Source organism: Erithacus rubecula (genome assembly GCF_903797595.1).
Source record: "Erithacus rubecula genome assembly, chromosome: 4".
Classification (NCBI taxonomy): domain Eukaryota; kingdom Metazoa; phylum Chordata; class Aves; order Passeriformes; family Muscicapidae; genus Erithacus; species Erithacus rubecula.
Genome location: NC_136686.1, coordinates 4547472 through 4567234, shown reverse-complemented (window position 1 = coordinate 4567234; position 19763 = coordinate 4547472). Strand labels below are relative to the sequence as shown.

The window sequence follows — 19763 nt, the reverse complement described above, 5'->3', positions numbered from 1 at the left end:
CAACATTCCTGGAAATTGGACAGCTGGCGTTGCCTTGCAGAGTGACCCCCCCCCAAATCTCAGTGCAGAAAGTGGGTGGTGGATGGTTCATCCTGCCCTCCCCAGGGTTGGTGGTGGCACTGGTGGGGGGATTGCAGCAAGCAGAGCCCCAGTGAGCCACACAAACCTGAGCACAGAGCCTGTGAGAGGGGCTCGCTGAGCACCATCCCAATTGTTTGTGCTCCTGTACCTTGGAGTCTGATCCTCCTCTCTGCTCTTCCCCACGCAAATCAGACAAGGCTTAGGAGCTTTCCAGTCTGACCTCCAGCCTTCCAGAAGCTGACAGCACGTCCCACATAGCTCTGAGGCATAAAGCTTAACAACAGGTCAGGTAGTCTTAGCTATGCAAACTTGTTAAGCCAAAAGCATTTCTTTGACTCTTTTCCTCCCCACACCCCTCATATTGTGTTCAGTTGAACGGCCCAGAACATTTTTCTTTCCTGGAGATCCAGTCACACCAGATCAGTAGTGACTGAAACACATAAATCACTGAGTTTCCAGAAAGGGTGCACTCTGAGTGCATTCTACAGACATAACATTAAAACAAACAAACAAACAAGCAAACAAACCCAACAACAACAAACCCCCTACCACACACACACAAAAGCAAACCAAAGCAAAAAGCCAACACCACAAATGTGATTCTGAACTCTCTTTCACTCCCTTCACTTCTGAGGCCCTTCTGTGACCTAAGAGCTTCAGTAGACATGAGACAGCAGCTTTAGGAAAAGCATTCTGGCTTGGTAGAAAATGTTTACATATCCTTACTGGGAGCAGGACACCATCCTCTCTAAAAACAAACAACTGTCCACAAACTGGAAACTTGAGCTCACTGTAAACTGATACCTTCTGAGCATCATATTTTTTATTTTTGTCATTTTTAATTGCAATGTCATGCGTGGAGCTGTCGAACCTCTGATTTCTCAACCAATGTACTATATCTGTCTGCATTTCCAGTATCTGGGAATGGAACAGGTCTCAGAGCACACATCCTATGTATAGCCCTGCAAGATCATATTCCTGCACAGTCAGCAGGGGCACCCAAGTGTAATTGCCTTGCATATGTCAAACAATTTACCCTTTATCAAGAAACCATGGTCCAGCAGATAGTGTTATTTAGTTTCCTCCCAGGAATTTCTATTCTCCTTGGCTTTTTCTCTTCAGAGGAAACAGACAAAGAAGGGACATTTCACCCTTTGTGCCTCTGTGACACACAGCAGCTCTGTTGCAATTTCAGACTGCTCCAAGGTTTGAGGTGGGAGTCCTGACCCTACAACACATGCACACTGTGCTCACATGGGTATTGCAGCCTGGGCTGGCAGTACCTCCTGCTTTTACCTTAAGATGTGTAAAATCCCCCAAACCAGTATCTAAGTGGGTGGAGTCAGGAAATGTTGGGGTGATTGAGCTCACCTGGTTCTGGAAGGTCTTCTGCAGGTTGGTTCCCCAGCCACCCACACTGGGGTGCTGTGGGAAGGTGTGCCAAGAGGTTCAGCTTCACCAAAGCCTGGCACAAGGAGTGATTGGCTCCTGTCTGGGAGCCTGGAAGCATTTCCAGATCTCACTTGAACCCATTCTATCATTTAAAGCCAATACCTTCTCCAGCAGGTTGTGATGGTTTTTGCTGTGAGGATTTTCCCAGTGAGACTGTATGTCCCTGTTGGACAATGTCCAGCAGCTTATAAATTAAATTCTGGGAGGGTAGTGGGGAAAAAAACCCTGCAACCACACTGCTGCAGTCCCAGCTTAATTCAGCACAGGAACAGAAGGCAGTCATTACAAGAATAATGATTCTCAATTGCTTTGAAAAAAACCCCAACTTTAGTTCCAAAATTTTACACGTTTCAGTAGATTACATTGGATTTGCAAATAGTACTTTGTTTTTATTTTAAGTACATAAGTGTTTGATACAAAGGATTAAAAAATGCTCCACATTTTGCTGTTCCTCTTTCCAGCAGTCATTAGAGGAGTCTCAGCATGCTACTTTCCATCTTTTAGAAACCAATTAACGATTATGTGATTGTAAATAGCTAATTGCTGTTTTATCTGGACATAACATTGCCACATTAATAATGTAAACCAAAGTAATCCAATAATGGAAACCTTTCTTGTGCCATTAGTTCAAATGAGCATTTATGGATTAAATCAGCAAGTCATGTGCAATTGCCAAGTTAAAGCTTGGATGTGAAGTCACTCATGTCTTCTTACAGCACCAAAAGAAGCACTTATTCAGAAATGTGCCCAAGTCTCATCAGTGGTCCTGTATAATTAATGGAGGAATTGTATTCCACTGGAGCTAGGCCAAATTCCGAGTTTTCAACTTCACTGATGAGGAGTGGGTCTGGGAAGTTGGGGGAGGGACCTGGATCTATTCAGTCATATTCTAATTGATATTTAACTGATTTTTTTTAAAAAATGCATTTGTACATTTTAAAATGTAATTTCAGAAAAGTAAAATTCAAAGTTGAAAGATCATTTCAAAGCTAAAAAAACTCATTCTCCTTATACAAAAATCAGAGCAGAACAGTCTGACTTTACTTTGTTAATACTTGAATTTCAAATATCTTCTCATTAGCTCAATCTGCACTTTTTGGTGAATAAAATTTTATCCCCCTGCGTTCCCCTTTCCAATTCATCTGCCTTATCTCTAATTTGCTCTCCCCAACCCTTCCCCTTGTCCACAACAAGGCTACTGTAGTGGTTCTGTTTGAAACTTGCATTTGGCTTCCATGTATTGAATTCTAAGTTCTGCAACATGCCCACTTCTTCTACTTGCCAAGCTAGGAAAACAAAATATTGCCTCTGTACACATACACACACACTCAATTTTACTCAGGACTGGGCTAGGCTGCAAAATTAGGATCTTGGTTTCAAAGACGCTCCACAGTCAAAGAAAGCTCATTTCAGAGAACTGGTTTGCTCTTCTGGAAAAAAGAAAAGGGCAGGAACGATCCTGATTGGCAAGCTCAGGAGCACTTGCAGCAAGGTTTTGGCTCAGAGTCGTCCTCAGTTGCACTGACTAAAAAGAATAAAAGCATGGCCTGCTTTTGGTAGGATCAAAGGTGTCAAAAATCGTCTAAGTAGATTTCTACTGTCTTCTGTAAGTCCTGATGGTTTTCTCAGTAAGTCTTGATTTCTTGTTGGACAACTTCCAGCAGTAACTGTAGTTTGTGTGTAAGATAATCTGAAAGGGTGGGAAAAAAGAAAGGAAGCTTAGTCCAGAGGAAATCCTGAGATATCCTGAAAAACAAAGCATCAGCACTGATAGCTGGAGCACTTTATGCTGGCAGATCATTGTATCTGTTTCCTTTCTTGCTGTATGTTTTCTTCTATTCAGTAGTTATTGATGCACCTCCATCCAACACCAAATCAAAAAAAACAAGACTTGGAACAGAAATGACAAAATAAACTCAAACCTGGGCTCTCATTTCTGAAAAAACCCTTGTGCCACCATGCGTACATCCAAAGGAAATCTGTACTAGACACTGCATGGAGTGGAGATGTACTTCATTTCAGCTACATTTGTGCCCAAACCATCCTGGCCTCTTCACCAAGCTGACAGAGCCCTGGCAATACTCCTCTCCTACCAGTCCTCTCCCCAGCCTTTCAGCAAGTAAATTTGTGCATGGGGTTACAGCATCTGCCTGTAGTCTCTCCATCCTAACTTTTCATCTTTTTGCTGCATGTCAGATAAATTTGACCCAGAGCTGGTGATCCCAAAGACATGATAAAGTTTAGTAGGTGCCAGGGCTGGGGTGGGGAAGTGACCCTCTCTGTTTCCCCTGTCTTTGTTACAACAAATTTGGCTGTGGAGGCTGTGCCTTGGCAAAGTGCCAGGAGTCATGATTTAGGTTTCATGAGGTCTGTTGGTCAAGGAGCAATTTGCATCACACACAAGCCCAGGGAACAAACAGCACCCCAACCCTTGAGTGTGTTTAGGTCCACAATACTGAAAGTCAAGTTCATACTTACAGAAGAGGTTGCGGCAGCGGTCTGACATCTGCCTGTGAATTATGAGGTAGTAGACTGGAAAACCACTCAAAACCATGGTGCATCCAATGCTAATGCTCACAGGGTCTGAGTAGAAAGACATTGCCACTGTGAAGAGGCAGATGATGGTAAAAGAGACAGGAACAAACAGGGGAACCTGGGGAAAAAAGCACAGAAGATATCAGGGAAAACTGGTGACAGTGGCCAATCAGACTCTGTGTGTGCCAGCACACACTGTATTCATTTCTCCATCTAAAGAAAATGAGAAGAATCATATCCTGTCCTGCAGAACGCTTCTGTACAATCAGACTGCAAACAATTGCATCAGCTTTAGTGTGCCCTGTAAGGTGCATGCCTCCTGTATTCATGTGCACCAAAATCTAAACCTCACTTGCTAGTGGAAGCCAAGCAGGAGGAGGAGCCACCTACACCCACGGCTCTGTGAATGTCCTACATACACACATACCTGCTTGCCACCTAAGGCAACTGCTGAGGGAAAATCTAAAGCCAAAAAGGAAGTGACACTTTGAATCAAACTGTTCTTTGCTTATAAAACTCGTGTTGACCTGCCTCAAGCTCACCTGAGAGTTATAGTGACTAAACCAAGAAAAACCAGACTCCCTATCCCTATCTCTGTAGCACCTGCAGCTTCAGAACCACCATGCTGAAAATCAAAGCAATACTCAGCATTTCAGCCATAGGATATTGGGTGAGCCAATTCATCTGGGCTGTTTGGAGAGCAAATAGGAAGACTGCAATAAATAATAAAACTGTGAAACACTCACTGTCTCTGAATCCAAACTCAGCCAAGTAACTCCTTGCCACGGCTGATGGAATGAAGGAGCAGCTCTCACACAGGGTGACAATCTTCACCAGCAATAAAGATTGTGTTTTGAATGCTCAACACGCCAAGTTGGAAGAGATCAGCTGCTCTAGGTATGGCAGCCATCCAGCCATCAAACTTAGGTACTCTTGTTGCCTTCCCAGCCAGAGCATCCCCTTCCAGCCACTCCTACATGCACACACGCTGCACATCTGCTAAGAGGTGTGCGAGCAGACTGCTCCCTCCTCCTCTTCCCGGTGTTTTCCCACTGTTTTTAACTCAAAATACTAAAGAGGGGAAGTGCCAGCGTTGTCACACTGTGCCAGGCTTTGTTCTGCACGGGCAGCGGAGGGGACGGCCCGGGTGCGGCCACTAGAGAGCAGCACGCACCCGCGCATCCCTTCCCTCCCGAGCAGAGCTGATAAAAAACAGGGAGAACGCGGGGAAAATCAGTCCAACTGACCAAAAGGACTCTATTTCCCTCCCTCGTTTCATCAGCATTTATGATCCTCTAGAAGTCTGAATCTTTGTCTGAAGAAAACCAAAATCTCAGCGTCTGAATCCATCAGCAGTGCCACCCGCTAATAAATCTCCCCTAACAAGCTTGAGTTTGAAAGAAAAACTAAAAACTTATTCCATTTGGTTCTGGGGGAATACACGAGTGCAGCCAACCAACAAACTGGGAAGCCTCAAGGGCTCTGCTAAATGCAAAGACTGAGAAGAAAAATTACCCCAAACTTTGCAGGAGGATGTGCCCAGCTCATGGAGAAGCCCTGTGAGCTGCATGAGGTGTTTCTGTTCCCCCTGCTCCTCGCTGCCCTGCAGCCCTGGAGCTCCTCTCTCTTCCCCAAGAGCTGCTGGCTGGAGGCACCATGCAGGGTGACCAGAGTCAGGAACAATCTGTGCCTGCCTCAAGCATGGCCCCAGCCTAATTATTGCCTTCTGCACATGATCTGGCAGTGGGAATGGTGCCCAAGCATAGGAAAGCTGCTCCAGCATCCCCTGCTGACATGAGGGGATCCCAGCACCCAGCAGAGTGAGAAAGGCCACAAGAGGGGCCCACTGCTTTACACTAGACAATATTTCTATAGCAGCAGATGATTCCTCCCAAGACAGGTTTGCTCCTTTTCCCCCAAGCCTGACACCTTCCTGCTCCTCAGCTAGAGCTGAGACTTACCTACCACTGAAATAACCATGAGTCCCTTCATGTAGCCCACAAGAGATGAGCAAGAACTACTCTCTGCACATCTCCCAGTTCCAAGCCTGAAACTTTGTCCCCTGTAGCATGCAGTCTTTAACAGCTGCATCTGGTGACTCCATGTAGAGCTGGCTTCATAGGATTTACCACATCTGGCTGTTTGGGCACATCAACCAATTTCAGGAGCTCCCTATAGAGATTACCAAGCATCAGGGACTGAAATCCTTTAGAGCCTACAGGCAGCCAGGCCATGTAATGGTGTGATTATAGCAAACCAAAGAATGAGGGGGATGCCCACTGCTGTTTACCTTGAAGGGGCTGCGCAGCTCCGGGTGGCGGTGCCGATGCACGATGAGCCCCAGGGTGGCTAATCCTATGAAGAGCCATCGGGAAAAGCTGAAGAAGTTCAGGAGATGGTAAATGTCTCCAATGCACACCATGACAGTGACCAAAGGGAACTGAGCATTGTGAACATGAAATACAGTCATTAAAGCCAAGGCTCATCTCCTCCAATCCCCCTGCAACTGCTTCACTGCCCCAACATTTTGGAGGTCAGGGAGCTTTACAAAACAGAGTCACAGTGTGAAAGCAAAATACCTAAAGGCAATGTTCTGTAGTGCTACAGAAAAGAGTGATCATTTCAAGATCAGCAGCATCTTAGATGTGTCATGTCCAAGCCAGGGCAATTAAAACATGCATGATCCAAAGGCCTGCACTGCTGGTAGACAGGCTATCTACAATGACATCTGCTAAGTTTTTAGCAGGTCAGCCAAGCTGCAACAGGCACAACAGCACAGTTGGGATGGAGCTGGACCATTGCCATAAAAAAAAAAAAACCCTGAACAAACAAAAACATGAGACCAGACCATCTCTACAAATACTCATTCCCTGCACTTCCACCACACCTGGGAGTTTTCAATTTCCAAATAGCCAAAGCCCAGCAGAGGTGTTTTTGCAAGGCAATATCAAGCAGCACCTGTGGCAGATGGTAGGAACTGTACTTTTAAAAAGGGTGTCTAATGTTATAAGGCAGGGAGCTCAAGGCTGTACATTTGGATACCACTGCTGGCTCAAGGGGACTTAATACTTTGCAGCCATTTCCTGTATCCTGCCTTCTTTATTTTTCAGGGGCATTTGTCTCAACACCCTTTAAAACTCCTCAGTTTATCCAGTCCTTGCAAGAAAGCCAAGACAGCAGAAGAACAGAGCATGTCACACACAGCCAAATCTCCTTACCATGAGCATGACAGCAGGAAGGGGGGTGTGCTTTCGAATGTGGATCATGGAGAAGAGAGGAGGCCACTGCCCTTCCCTGGAAGCCACAAACAGAGTCCTAGGAAAAGACAGGGAGCCCTGTACATTAACATCCTACATCCACATTAGAAATGAGATCAGTCACTGGGCTGACCTGAGGCATCAAGGCACCTGCTCCCTTCCCCAGCACAAGTCTGCTCTGCAAGGCCACAGTTCTGCCTTTAGCTGCACTTTCATAGAAAGTTTGGGTTGGGCTGGAAACCACCCCACTGCCATGGGCAGGGACAGCTTACACTAGACTGAGATGCTCAGAGCTCCACTTTGGGGCCACTTGGAAGAAAACCCCAAGGTGGAGTTCCCACAGCTCTCCCAGGACCAGTTCAGTGCAGAGCCCACCATCAGAACCACTGGCAGTGTCTCCTTGAGTGCCTTAGCAGGGCAAGTCCAAAGTGACCATCAATGAGCTCAGACTGGAAACAGGAGTAAGAAAGTCTCTTGCCATCAAAAAAGGAATTAATCTTTGCAGTGAAAAGGAAACTTCAATCCTTTATAAGAGAAACTGGTGAGTTTATGAAAGGAGATTGTTAGTTTTGAAATCTATGTTCTTATGTGAACATGTGCAGAAAAATAAAGTGCAATCTCCTCAAATGACAGATGATTTCCAATCCTCTGGTCAGCTGTTGGAAAACACAGTTTGTCACACTGCCAAGAGACCAGCTACACACAAAAACAGCTACAAAATGAGAGCAGTGCTCCTTGCTTGCATCCCTCCTTTGATTCATGAAAGAACAATTAGGGAGAAAACAATCACATCCAATTTTATAAATTTAATATCCTCACACAAACCATGCCAGAGCATCAGCTGGGCTGAAGCAGGGCCCCAAGCAGCTGGGGCACAAGTATACAACTGGTTTTATTGCTGTCTCTGTGGCTTTGCAGGGGTGTGGCTGGCAGGCAGCCAGGGAGGCCCCATCAGTGATTATATGGACTTTCTGCAGTGATTATGTTAATAATGCCAGGATGGGGGAGGGAAGGTCAGCAGGGGACACGAAGAACCTCTGTGCTGTCCAGAGACTTCTCATCCTCAAAGAAAACCATTATCCAGAGCAGCTAATGGGAAGGATCATCCACACCTGTATTTAATGCAGGACTTCAGGGTAGTGGATCAGATAATCCATTAGCTTTCAGGCTATGGAACATCCTTTTAAGATCAACTGATTTTTCCCTTTGCAGTCAAAGCTGTGAAGCAGAACCAACAGCAGACAGTTTGCTCAGCTCCACAGGACCAGCACAACATTTTCCTTCATAAGGTCTGCCCTCCTCTCCAGCTTCAAGGCTCCCATAAGGACACAAAGTGTGGCAGACAGTGGAGCTGGCAAGTTTATTTTTCCTCAGAACAAAGCTTTTCTTATTGCTATAACAAGACTTCTTGAGCCTTAACTATTGCTATGAGAATAGCCCATCCCAATGACATTTCACTGACTTCAAAGCAAAGTCCTCAAGGGAGAGTTTGCCTAGAGAGCTTCACAACAGAGGGACCCCATGCCCTGCAGCAGCACAGCTGGGTGAACCCAGTGAAAGAAGACTCAGTCTCACTGAGCAGCTGCCAACATCAACAAAGCCTCTAGTTCACCAGAAACATTGACATTTCACTTTAAACTGGGGATTTGAACTGAAGGGTAGGGGAGAAGATAGAAATCTTTCTTTGTGACCAGTTCTGGGTACCAAAGTCTGGACCTGGTAAGAAATAGAAAAAGTGCACTTAGCCAAAAGGGACCATCCTGAATCTGGCAACCTGGGAGACAAAAGCCTTATTTGTCCCACAGGAGTGGCTAAACTGACACTGTGTGCCTGGGTAATTGCACAGATTGGTGATGTTTCCCTCTGATTCAGTAAGCTAAAAGCATAATAGATCCTTAGGGATGTGACCTTGAAAATGTGAAGATTCCTCCATTCATGGTTCCAAAGCAGGACAGTGCAACAAGGACAGGGACCACGGAGATGAGGCTTCTGAAGGCTCGCTGCACAAAGCTCTGGAGGAAGAGCAAACGTGACTTTAGGGAACATGGGGGGATCTCTAGGTTAGGTGACATCAGGGTCAAAAAGAAGAAAACTTCTTCCATTGAAGGAGTAACATAGAAGTCATAAATCTCACATTCTCTACTGTCGTCTGTAGGTTGTTTTTCATTATATTTTAGGCATGACAAGAAGAATTTACTGTTGCCCATTAACCCAAAGCAATAAACCATTTTATAGGCAAACCATCTCTGAAAGACTTGCCATGACCACAGCACAAGCTGGCCACACTGAGGACATAACAACAGCAATGCAAACTCACCACAGCCACGGCAGGAGAAGCCAGAACATCTTGTGTTCCCAGGACTGTGTAATAGGAGACGTTGGTGAGCATGTACCCCACAATGACCGTGATCACAGACACGATGACAGCCAGGGGGATATTGCTACAAGGAACAGGAACACACACACACAAAGAACAAGCTGCTATCTCTTGTTAAGCCCGGTATTAATACAGATTTTATCTGGTAGTACAAGTGATTGCAGTCAGGTGAACCCACAAACTCATTCCTCCTGCACTGCACTTGGGAAAGCTGCTGGAAACCCAGGGCAGCTTCCTCCCAGCCTTACCGTTCAGGTTTGACCAACTCTTCCCGCACAAAGCTGGTCTGAAACCTGCACGATGGGAAGAGAAAGGGTGAGAGCTGAGCACGGGAGGGTCCCCGGGTGCTGCCCCCGAGCCCTCCCACCGCACCTACCAGCCGGAGTAGGCGAACATGCCTGCATAGAAAGCCAGGGGGAGCTTGTCCAGCACCAGCGACTGCCGGTCAAAAGCATCCTGGAAGTTCTCCGTGTGCCCTGGCAGAGGAGTAAACAGCACACACAGGGCAGGAAAATGTCAGAGACAGGCTTCCTTCCCTCTAGGATAACATCCCTTGCCCAGACCTGGGAGGAGAGTTTGTGATTTCCTTGGAGCAGGGTATTGGAATTCATTTCATTGCTTTAATTTCAGTGCTGTTGCTGATGTGTTTACTTTCCTACAGTGACATTAAAAAAATAAAATCTATCCCTTGTCCAGCTATGGTATGCATTTCAGGAAGAGCAACAACAATAGCTAGTTGTTTCCAACAGATCCTGCTGAGACCTCAGGAGACCATGGAGATGAGGGGATCCACATTGTCCTCTCCTTTCTTTAGGCCCAAAATTAAGTTGTTGGATTGACCCTCCCTGTTCCATCCCCACCCCCTCAGCAGCTGGACACACACTGCCCTTTGATGTGGTGCAGCTCACTCAGCTCTCACTGTGCTGCCTCCTGTTCCTGCTGCTGGAGCTCTGACCCCAGCCCTGAGCTGGCCAGAGCATGGGAACCAGGCTGGAGGAGGGGATGGGAACAGGGATCTGCCAGTCTGACCCTCCACCACTCACCCAGCAAAGGACACAGCAAATAACATCCTCAAAATAAAGGTGTCTCAGGTATTTAACAACTCTCCTAAGCTTCCTTCAAGCTTGAAATAACAAAACAGAATGTAACACAAAAAAAAAAAAATCCAAGTCAGGATTTTTTCTAAATAAAAAAAAATAGGGAAGAAAGAAATGCTGAATGGCCTCTCATTCGAACACAGTCAAAATTAATTACATTCCCAACATTTTGAAATCCAGGTAGCCCAAGGATTTGTTCCACATCTATGTTAAATTTTCCATAATAAACTCCCTTTAAGAGGTGAGAAGTTTGCCTAGTTGGGCTTCACCAGGCAAGGTGTGACATGGCATGGAACACATGGAGAAAATCAGGCTGCTTCTATAGAAGTGCTTCTGCAAGGAGGTCAGTGATGAGATTTGGGCACTTGGGTTTCAAACACTGGCCCAACAAGTCTCTGATATTAGGCTGAGCCAAAAAGAAGGTAATGACAGAGAAAAGAGCAGAAGTGCAACAAAAAAAAAAGCAGCACAAGGCAGAGGAATCAGGCAAAATTATTTTAAAGCATAGAACTGATTTTTAATCGCAAAAAAAAAAAAAATAGTTTGAAAATTGATTTGAAGAAAACTAACCCAAAATAAAGGGGTTGGTTTATTGGGGTACTTTTTTTTATGTTTTAAAATGATGGCTGGTAAGTGATGGTGCATGAAAAGGATTTATTGCCTGCAATGCATTAATGAGCAATTTGCAGTCCCCTGGGAGTCACATTAAACCCAGCCTGTCATACTGGAGTCTCTGGGTGAATTCTCCCTCCAGATGTCACCTGCACTTATCCTCCCCAACAGAGGAAGGGAGCCAGGGCTCCAGATTGTCATTTGAAGGCATTCCTAACAATAATGGCTGGGGATTCCTAGCTGCAGGGCAGTGCTTTAGTTCAGCCAGCCAGCCCAAGGGGAGCTTTGCCTGTTCAAAGGAGCCAGCTCCAGGGATCAGAAGGAAACAGAATATAGAGCTCTGTGGTGTTTTCTCTGCAGAAGAAGGTAATAGCTTGAAGAGGCAGCAGGCTTTATCCCTTAAGTGGGAATGCCTTGGGCTTTTCTATTAACTGAGGCTTGGATTAAAGCCAGTACTCTTGTATTAGTAGGATTTTTCTCCCCCACTCTGCATGTGTGTCACAGTTTCGATTAAACCAGGCAGAAATCACCACATTGTGGGCATGGGATCCTGTACCAAGCTCATTGTAAATTCACTGAATTACCACCCATCTCAGTGAGGAGATAAAAAACATCAGCTCATGCCACAGAAGGGTTAGAGATGCCATTACCAGGGCTCAGCTGTGACTGGCACGGGGGATGCTGTCACATATCCTAAGTGTCCATTGAATATGAAATATTTAGAGCTACACTGGAAATAGGCAAATCTGACTCCAAAGAAAGACCAGCTGCAGAGAAAGGTTCCTGTATGACCCTGGGTAGCATCATCCACTGGCACTAAGACCCACCAAATTTTGGAGAAAGCACCAGTGATGCAGCTTGTGCCGGTCTCAGCTCCCAGCTAATCCACATCTGACACATGGACTGAGAAAGCTCCTGCCAGCTGGGAGAGCACCACACTTGTCACTTGGACTGATAATGGGGTGCAGATGGAGCACCCTCCCTCAGGCATGCAGCAGCACCTACCCTGGGCCAGCAGCATCATCCCTGGCACGATGATGAGTGCCAGAGCCAGGAGTTTGACCACGGAGAGAGCCGTCTGCAGCCGCGCGCTCCAGGTGACACTCCAGGAGTTGAGGGTCAGGACCATGTCTGCAGAGAAAAACACACTGCTCACTGCAGCCTGTGCTCAACACACACAGGAAAAAACACAGCAGCTCTCCCTGCCCTAGGGATGCTGGGGGAAGGCTGCATCTCTGTGCCTTAGAGAGGATATTGGGGTGAGAGGTGTCAGAAATTATTGGCGTGGTCCAGCACATAGTGTTTAAAGAGGGAGCTGACTTAAAAGGCAGCAGGAACCTGGTTCCTGCTGGGTGATCCACACCTGCCTGGAGGAAAGGTGTGGGACAATTCAGCAGCCCACTTCACAGCATTCCCTGTGCCAGTCTGGAGCAGGCAGGACAGCTTCACGGGCTGGATGCACCAGGAAAGGAGTCCAAAACCTCAAATCTTACACTTACAACTCATGTGGCTTTTGCACAATCACACATAGTGATTTTCTGCTCCCACACCTGGCAAAATCCCCCTACCCAGGGCTCCAGATGGTCAACAAGGGAGGCCCATTCCCCTTCCTCAAGAATGTAGTGGCCCATCACCTTGAACCAGAACATTTTGGTAAACAGCAGAGTAAGACAGAACCCTTACCCCACAGCTGTCCCAGGAAATAACACCCCATAAATGGTGCTAGTCTAGATCAGAGAGGCCAGGATGGACAATCCCAGAAGGGTTAGTACTTACAGTAGCCCAGGAGAGACACAAGCTTCACTGCAGGGACAGGGGCAGCACAGGGGGCAAAGAAAGGCTCCAGCATGTAGCGCCCAAATGCCAGGGAAACCACAGCACTGTTGGCAGGCCTGGGATGGGGAGGAACCAGAAAACTGCTCTGAGGATGGCTGAGAAATAACAGGAGGTAAAGCTGCACAAAACTTGGGAAGAGGAGCAAGTTTCCCTGCCTGGTTTAATCCTCTCACCCATGCAGATGTTGAACTCCCATTGAGATTTTCTCAGTAAATGGGTTAAAAACCACATGCTGCAAAATGATTAATTTCCAACTTGAAAGCAGAGGTTGAGATTAATCATACTGAGCAGTGCAAGTGTAGTTCATATGTTCTGCTTCATCTAAGCTTATATCAAGGATACAGGTTATTGAGAGGTGAGGACTTCCTTTTTAATGTTAAAAATAAAGTAGTTCACAAATTTATTAATTATTTAACTTGGGGCTAAGCCAGGAAATTGTCTCCACTTCCTGAATCTGGAGAAACCAAAGAAGTTTCACACTGGAAACAGAAGTTCAGAGATAAATCTGGCATCTATTGTCAGTCTCTGAAATATACCACAGCTCTTGGGGAATACAAGCTGCCAGGGGAGAAGAGAGATATTCTTCAAGTACAGCACACATTTAACATTTGTAACAATTTCCACATTTCATCTTCTTCCTTTTATCACTGAAAAATGTTTAAAAATCATTCAGCTTGTTTCTGCTCTTTTCTCTACAAACTGCCTGGACTGTTACCTGGTGCCACATCTTTTGGTATTTTAAATTATCACTGCATCCAGGAAGAGGCAAGCAAACCCAAATCTCTTACCTGATAGCAAAAAACTCTGCCCACAGGAATAAGAAGCTTGGCAGAGGCCCTAGAGTCTCCAAAATGTAAATATAATGTCCTCCAGACTTGGTGATCCTTGTTCCAAGCTCTGCATAACTCAAGGCACCTGGAAAAGTTCAGGTAGAAATGTACCAGGTAAATAACCCCAGGGATTTTCCCTTCTCTGTGTTTCAGGGATTGAACAAATCCATTTAAAATAAGTAGTGAATGAGAGGATGAAAAAGAGGTTTAACAGAACCACTTTTCCCTATTTTTGTGCACTACCAGGTTTGAAGTAAGTTTTGAAGTAATTGGCTTCCCTGCCAGGTGGAAAGAAATTCTCTATTTTGAGGTTAATGTTACAACATTCCCATGGAAGCTCTGAAGAAGGGTGTGTGATAGAAATGCTGCACAGAGCTACAAGAGGTTTCCTTGCAAAGATAGCTGGATTCTTGCTTCTCCTCTCAGCTGGACTGGTGAAATGGTGCTTCCAAAGCAGCTCCAGCAGCTCAGCCACAAGCCATGGCTGAACTGCTCATTCCAATCATATTTTGGCTCCCAGGCCACATCCTTGTGTCTTTATCTTACATCTTCACATAAATCCCTTCCCTCCCTTGAACCCAGTGGTGACATGGCCATGCCTCCAAGTCCCATGGCAATCATGTAGGATGCTTTCCTGCCTTCCTGATGGAAAATTTGTGCAAATTCCTGTTCAAATGTAGGCAGACAGTTCACCTCCTTTATTCCAGAGGGTCCCATTAAATGCTTCAAGCATGCATATAAGTATGTTGCTGATCTCATGCAATGGGACTTGTATGTATGCCCCACTAGAAAGAAAAAAAAGGCATAAAAGAGATCAGGCCTTTTAAATATACTCCAAAAAAGTGTCAGAGAAATGATCTGGGGAGATCATCAAGCTGATAAAAGGGAAGAATAAACCAACAAATCCAGGTACAAAATGCAATCCCTTGATAAAGAGATTCCCAAGGCCCTTCCAGCAGAGTGTATCAAAGGATGCTGGAGAGGGAGAAACCTTTCCAAGTGCAGAGCTTGGCTATGTGATTATGCATACATTACACACATTATCATTTACTGCCCTGCTTGGCTAAAAGAAACACCATGCTCCCATTACACTGTCAGCTTTTCTTTAAGCACAAGTGTATAATTCACCAAACAACCACACAAAGGCTGCAATTTGAAATATTGGTACACATATGCTAAGAGCAGGAACAACTTGTTGCCTTATTAAGAATTGAATGTCTCAATTTCTAAACTTGCATGGACATGCCACAGTGTCAAAGTGGAGTATTTATCCTTTCTTGCTTTTTGTTTTATTTTTGGGTGGTTTTTTTTTTTTGTTTGTTTGCTGTTGTTATTGTTGCTATTTTTTTAGTAAGTTACAGCAGAAGAAGAATGTTGAAGTCACCCACTGTAATAAACATCAGATTTCTCTCCTGAAATAGCAGGTTGCCCTAATAGCACCTTCAGAGAGTTTCTGAGATGGTGATTTTATACAGTTAAGGAAAAGAAACTAAATGCCATGTGTTTATCCACTTACAAAAGCTAAGTTTTTTCAAAAGAACTAGAATCAAACTGTCATCAAAAAGACAACCCTTTGTGAGAAAAGACTGGTATTAAATGGCAGAAATGAAGCCAATAGTAACACAGAGAGAGTGGGGCAGCATCAGACACACCCACACCATTTCTTACAGACACCCAACACCCACCCTGGGCTGGTGCATACCCTGCAGCCCCCCAGGAATTCTGCTCCAGAACTATTTTTTCTGACAGAAAGGGGGTCCCATGTGGCATACTGGGACTCTCCCACCCTACTCTCATCACAGTGTCTGTGAAAAGTACAGCACAGCCCTCGGGTTCCCTTTTAGGTGCTGCATCTCCCTTCTACCTTACAGAAGGAGTCTCCTCATTCTCTCCCAGCTTTGCTGCCACAGACCATGCTCTCTCCATTTGCAGTCACTGTCACTTCCCTGCCCTCTACATGGATTGATATTCACAGACCATAAGTGCTGGAAGTTTGTCCATTACCCCAAAAAAATAAAAAAATAAAAACCTCCTAGTGACCGTCCCCTGTCCTCTTAAACCTTTGCTGCATCATGAACCAGGAATTTTGTGTTTATTCATCTCCCATCTTTCTAAACACAAAAATGCCCAGGTGCTTAAGCAAAGGCTGCCAAAGCTCAGCACTCACCAAACATGGAGAGGAGCCCACAGGAGAACCAGACAACCAGGGAGAATCCCACACTGCCAGAGTTCTGCAGCACTCCCTTGGGGGAAATGAAGATGCCACTGCCAACCATGCTGCCAATGAGCAGTGAGAAAGCTCTCAGCAGAGTTATCTTTTTCCTCAGGAAGATTGCCTCTTCTTTCTTCTCTTTCCCCATGGCTTTCTTCCAATCACATGGAAATGTCCCACATTCAGAAGCCACAGTCTCCCAAGTGTCCTCAAGGCTCACCTGTAAGACAAGGAGTTAGGGATTCAAGGATCTGCTTTTCTGGACAAATGTTTTGTTTTTCATTATCTGTTGAATCTGTTCTGCTCAGCTGCAGGAAGCACCAGTTAAACCACAGGTGCACAGAACACCCTTGGTATCATCTCTCTCATCAGCACAGCTCCCAAGAGACACTTCAAGTGTCTTTTGCTGCTTCTTCCAGCAGCACAGAGCTTTGCATGTTGCATGCCAGCCACACCTCAGGATGATTCCCAAATTTGACTTTGAGTAATGCCAGATTGCCCAGACTAGAACTGGCCAGCTTAGGGTTAATTTCATGGGATCTAACGTGAGGATACATTGATTTCAGGAAACAGATTTAAACTGGCAGAAAACAGATGTAAAGTTGCCAACTAACAATCAATACCTTGAGAATCTCTGAGGTTAGAAAAACATTAAGGTACATTAGTTGGTTCATAGAGAGGATTTAAGCTTTTTTAACTTTCGACCCTTGCTGAATGAATTAGCCCTGATTTTCTCACTAGAGCTCCATTTTATCAGTGCCTCTTAATAAATTGTCAAGCTTTTTGGCTTTCAAAATGTTGAAGAGTCAGGAATAAGTCCTGTTTACAATTGTAAGAGAGCTGAGTCATTACTAGCAGACGTGCCATTTCTTCTATTAATATCAAAAATTCCTTGGTAAGAACAGCAGCAGTGAAGTTTTTCCTAGAAAAGAAGGAACTTCAGACACTTCAGGGATCATGAGTTGATCCAGATTTAGTTTTCACAAACTGCAGCAACCTCCCACTTCCCCTCCTTGTCTCTCCTGTCTCTATCACCCCTAAAATCAACAACTTCACCAAGAAACTCACCTTTTGCTGAGGCAGGCAAGGCAAATTCAGGTCAGTTACTACAGCCTAATTTGCTGTAGCAAACCTGTCTGTAGCTTTCCTAATAGCAAGGTAGAAGTTTTACACCAGTAATTATCCCTGGTGGAGCAGGCAAGACAAGTCTGGGGTAGATAATTTGGCTCTTGCATCCCCAACAATGCTCACACACTCAGCTTCAGTGCTTTTATTTTCATTATTCTAAAATTGCATTATGGTGAATATTTGCCACAGCCCCACGGCTGTATATTATTGCAAAGTTACACTTTAGGTAAGACCCTATTTTATGGGTTTCTTGAATAATTTAGTAATTGCAGTGGTGTGTCCAAAAGGAGACAGTGGTCACCTCTAGAAGTAGAAATTGATTTCTTGGTAGAGAGACTAAAATGTTCCCCTTGCTTTGAGGAGACAATTCTTGTTACCACTCACCCACAACACTTCTTTGCATGCCCTGTGTAAACTCAGTGAAACCAAGATCTTTTCTCCCCCATCCCCAGCCCTTTTCCCACCTGAAAGCAGGGTCAACACTTTCCCTGCACACATGAGAAGCACATGCAGAAAGCCCTTTCTCCTGCCAGCAGCATGAGCTGCTTTCTCTGAGATTGTGCCAAGCCTGCACAAGCCTCTTCTCAATCAAACCAGCCAAGTTTAGTTATTAAACCTCTAATGAGTCCCATAGGACTCCTTAAAACTCAGATGGGTCACATCAGCCTCATCTGCTCCCACAGAGCTGCTCCTCAGAGTCCCAAAACCTCCCAGGGCTGCTCTGGAAGACCCCTGGGAGCCTCCCAGCCCCTGAGCTGCAGTTCCTCAGACACCAATGAATTACCTGAGTGCTGAGTACCAATCTGGTCTGGTGTTTCTCAGCTGAAATGAGACCCACACAGCATTCATTGGCAGGGGTGAAGCACAGAGCCTCAGCAACTGAGAGCAAACTGCAGAGAGATGCTGTGCACAGCTGTCTAAAGCACCGTTTGGAGGTAATTAAAAGTGCACTTATCTGTTTGGCTGGCTTTTAAACAAAGCAGGTGCATTTACAGTCCATCAGACTCCCATTCCTGCTGGGATCCCGAAGCTGCAGAAGAACAGCAACTCTTTGCAGGCTCTGAAATCACACAGAGAGAGCAGGGGAGGAACAAAAAAAAAAAAAAAAAAAAAAAGAGATCAAATCAAATTTACAGACCAGGTTAATGAACCAAAGTAAACACCAAACTCCGTACTTCTGTCCCCATTCTTTTTTTTTTTTTTTTTTTTAAATAGTACTGCCATGCAAAAGTATGTGGAGATAAAACAATCCAGTCCAGTAAATTTGAGAAACATGAAATGAATCACTACTTGTTCTAGAAGTAGTTGAAGGAGGAGGAAAAAAAGTGGAAAAAGGAAAAAAAAAAAAAAAAGAGTAACAGAAAACTATTGAATAGAACTTCAAAGAGACACCTAGCAGAGCCTACAGTCCAGAGAGACCATTCCTGCCTGCTCAGCTTTCCAGCTACATTCCAGCACCAGGCACATTAAAATTCAGGGATGTTAATCCTTGTGGCAATGCTTAAGAATATTCACAATGTGCTTAGCACAAAGGAAACAGCCAAAGCTGCTTTGACTTAAAGGATAGGCTCAAATCCTTCTTGTCCCAAAATTCAGTACCTTTACATGAGAGAGACCATCAGCCAGCAGGACTAGAGAAAAACACTGCTCAAACCTATTTCACATCACATATACTGGATCTTTTCCTTCCTTGTTCTTCCTTTGCACTGATTTTATTGTTGGTTTGGGGTTTTTTAGCTGTTAATCTTACCTCACAAGCACTGGAGAAGGAGGAGAGAATCATGTCTGTCACTCGTAGAGGTGAAGCCCCAGCCAGGAGCAGGACCCACTGTGCTCAGCACAGTCAGAGTGGATGTTACTCTGATAAAACAGCTAGTGAGATAAACAAGCAAGCTGGAAAAGGAGAGGAGGGAGGCAGCATCATTCCCAGCTGGGAGCTGAGACCTAGAACAAGTGACCTTTCTCCTCCCATCATGCAGGGAGTGTGGCATCCCTGGGAAAGCAGAACAGGGTCCCACTTCAGTGAGCTACCCCTAAAAATCACCCCAGCTACTAGGGGATATTCCTAAATATTCACAGCTGCATTTCCTTTGCATCCTCAATCAATATCATATAGCTAAGAACAGGTTAACCCCTTCCTTTTCCTTCTGCAAAAGATCAAACTATTCCTAGCACTGTTTTTCTTTTTTGGTGCCAAAAATGTCACTCCACTTCAATGTCTACCACAAGGCACAGAATCCAACTAAATAAAATCAGCAGTGAATGGGAGCTTTTTTATTCATGCATGAAAGTAACATAAATAAGCTTTAATGAGGCTGGTGGTGGTCTGTTCTGGGAACTCAATCA

The 19763-nt window shown here is 45.1% G+C and overlaps 1 protein-coding gene across 4 annotated transcripts; it reads right to left on the bottom strand.

The window, feature by feature from the left end:
- Window positions 1-437: 437 nt before the first annotated feature.
- LOC306801295 (cystine/glutamate transporter-like) lies at window positions 438-19343 on the bottom strand. Of its 4 annotated transcripts, none has more exons than XM_079304235.1 (14): window positions 19168-19343; window positions 18202-18477; window positions 16245-16509; window positions 14036-14162; window positions 13188-13303; window positions 12417-12542; window positions 10079-10178; window positions 9951-9995; window positions 9643-9766; window positions 9234-9337; window positions 7287-7383; window positions 6359-6508; window positions 4012-4186; window positions 438-3223 (listed from the first exon to the last, which is right to left on the bottom strand). In XM_079304235.1, the coding sequence occupies exons 3-14, from the start codon at window positions 16435-16437 to the stop codon at window positions 3159-3161; spliced, it is 1422 nt and encodes a 473-aa protein (XP_079160361.1). In that variant the 5' UTR covers window positions 16438-16509; window positions 18202-18477; window positions 19168-19343; the 3' UTR covers window positions 438-3158. The 4 variants fall into 4 exon arrangements, with proteins under 4 accessions (XP_079160361.1, XP_079160362.1, XP_079160363.1 ...); XM_079304236.1 differs by having other exon boundaries at window positions 17358-18477; window positions 19168-19297; XM_079304237.1 differs by lacking the exon at window positions 19168-19343 and adding an exon at window positions 18810-19130 and having other exon boundaries at window positions 17358-18477.
- Between the last annotated feature and the right edge of the window lie 420 nt (window positions 19344-19763).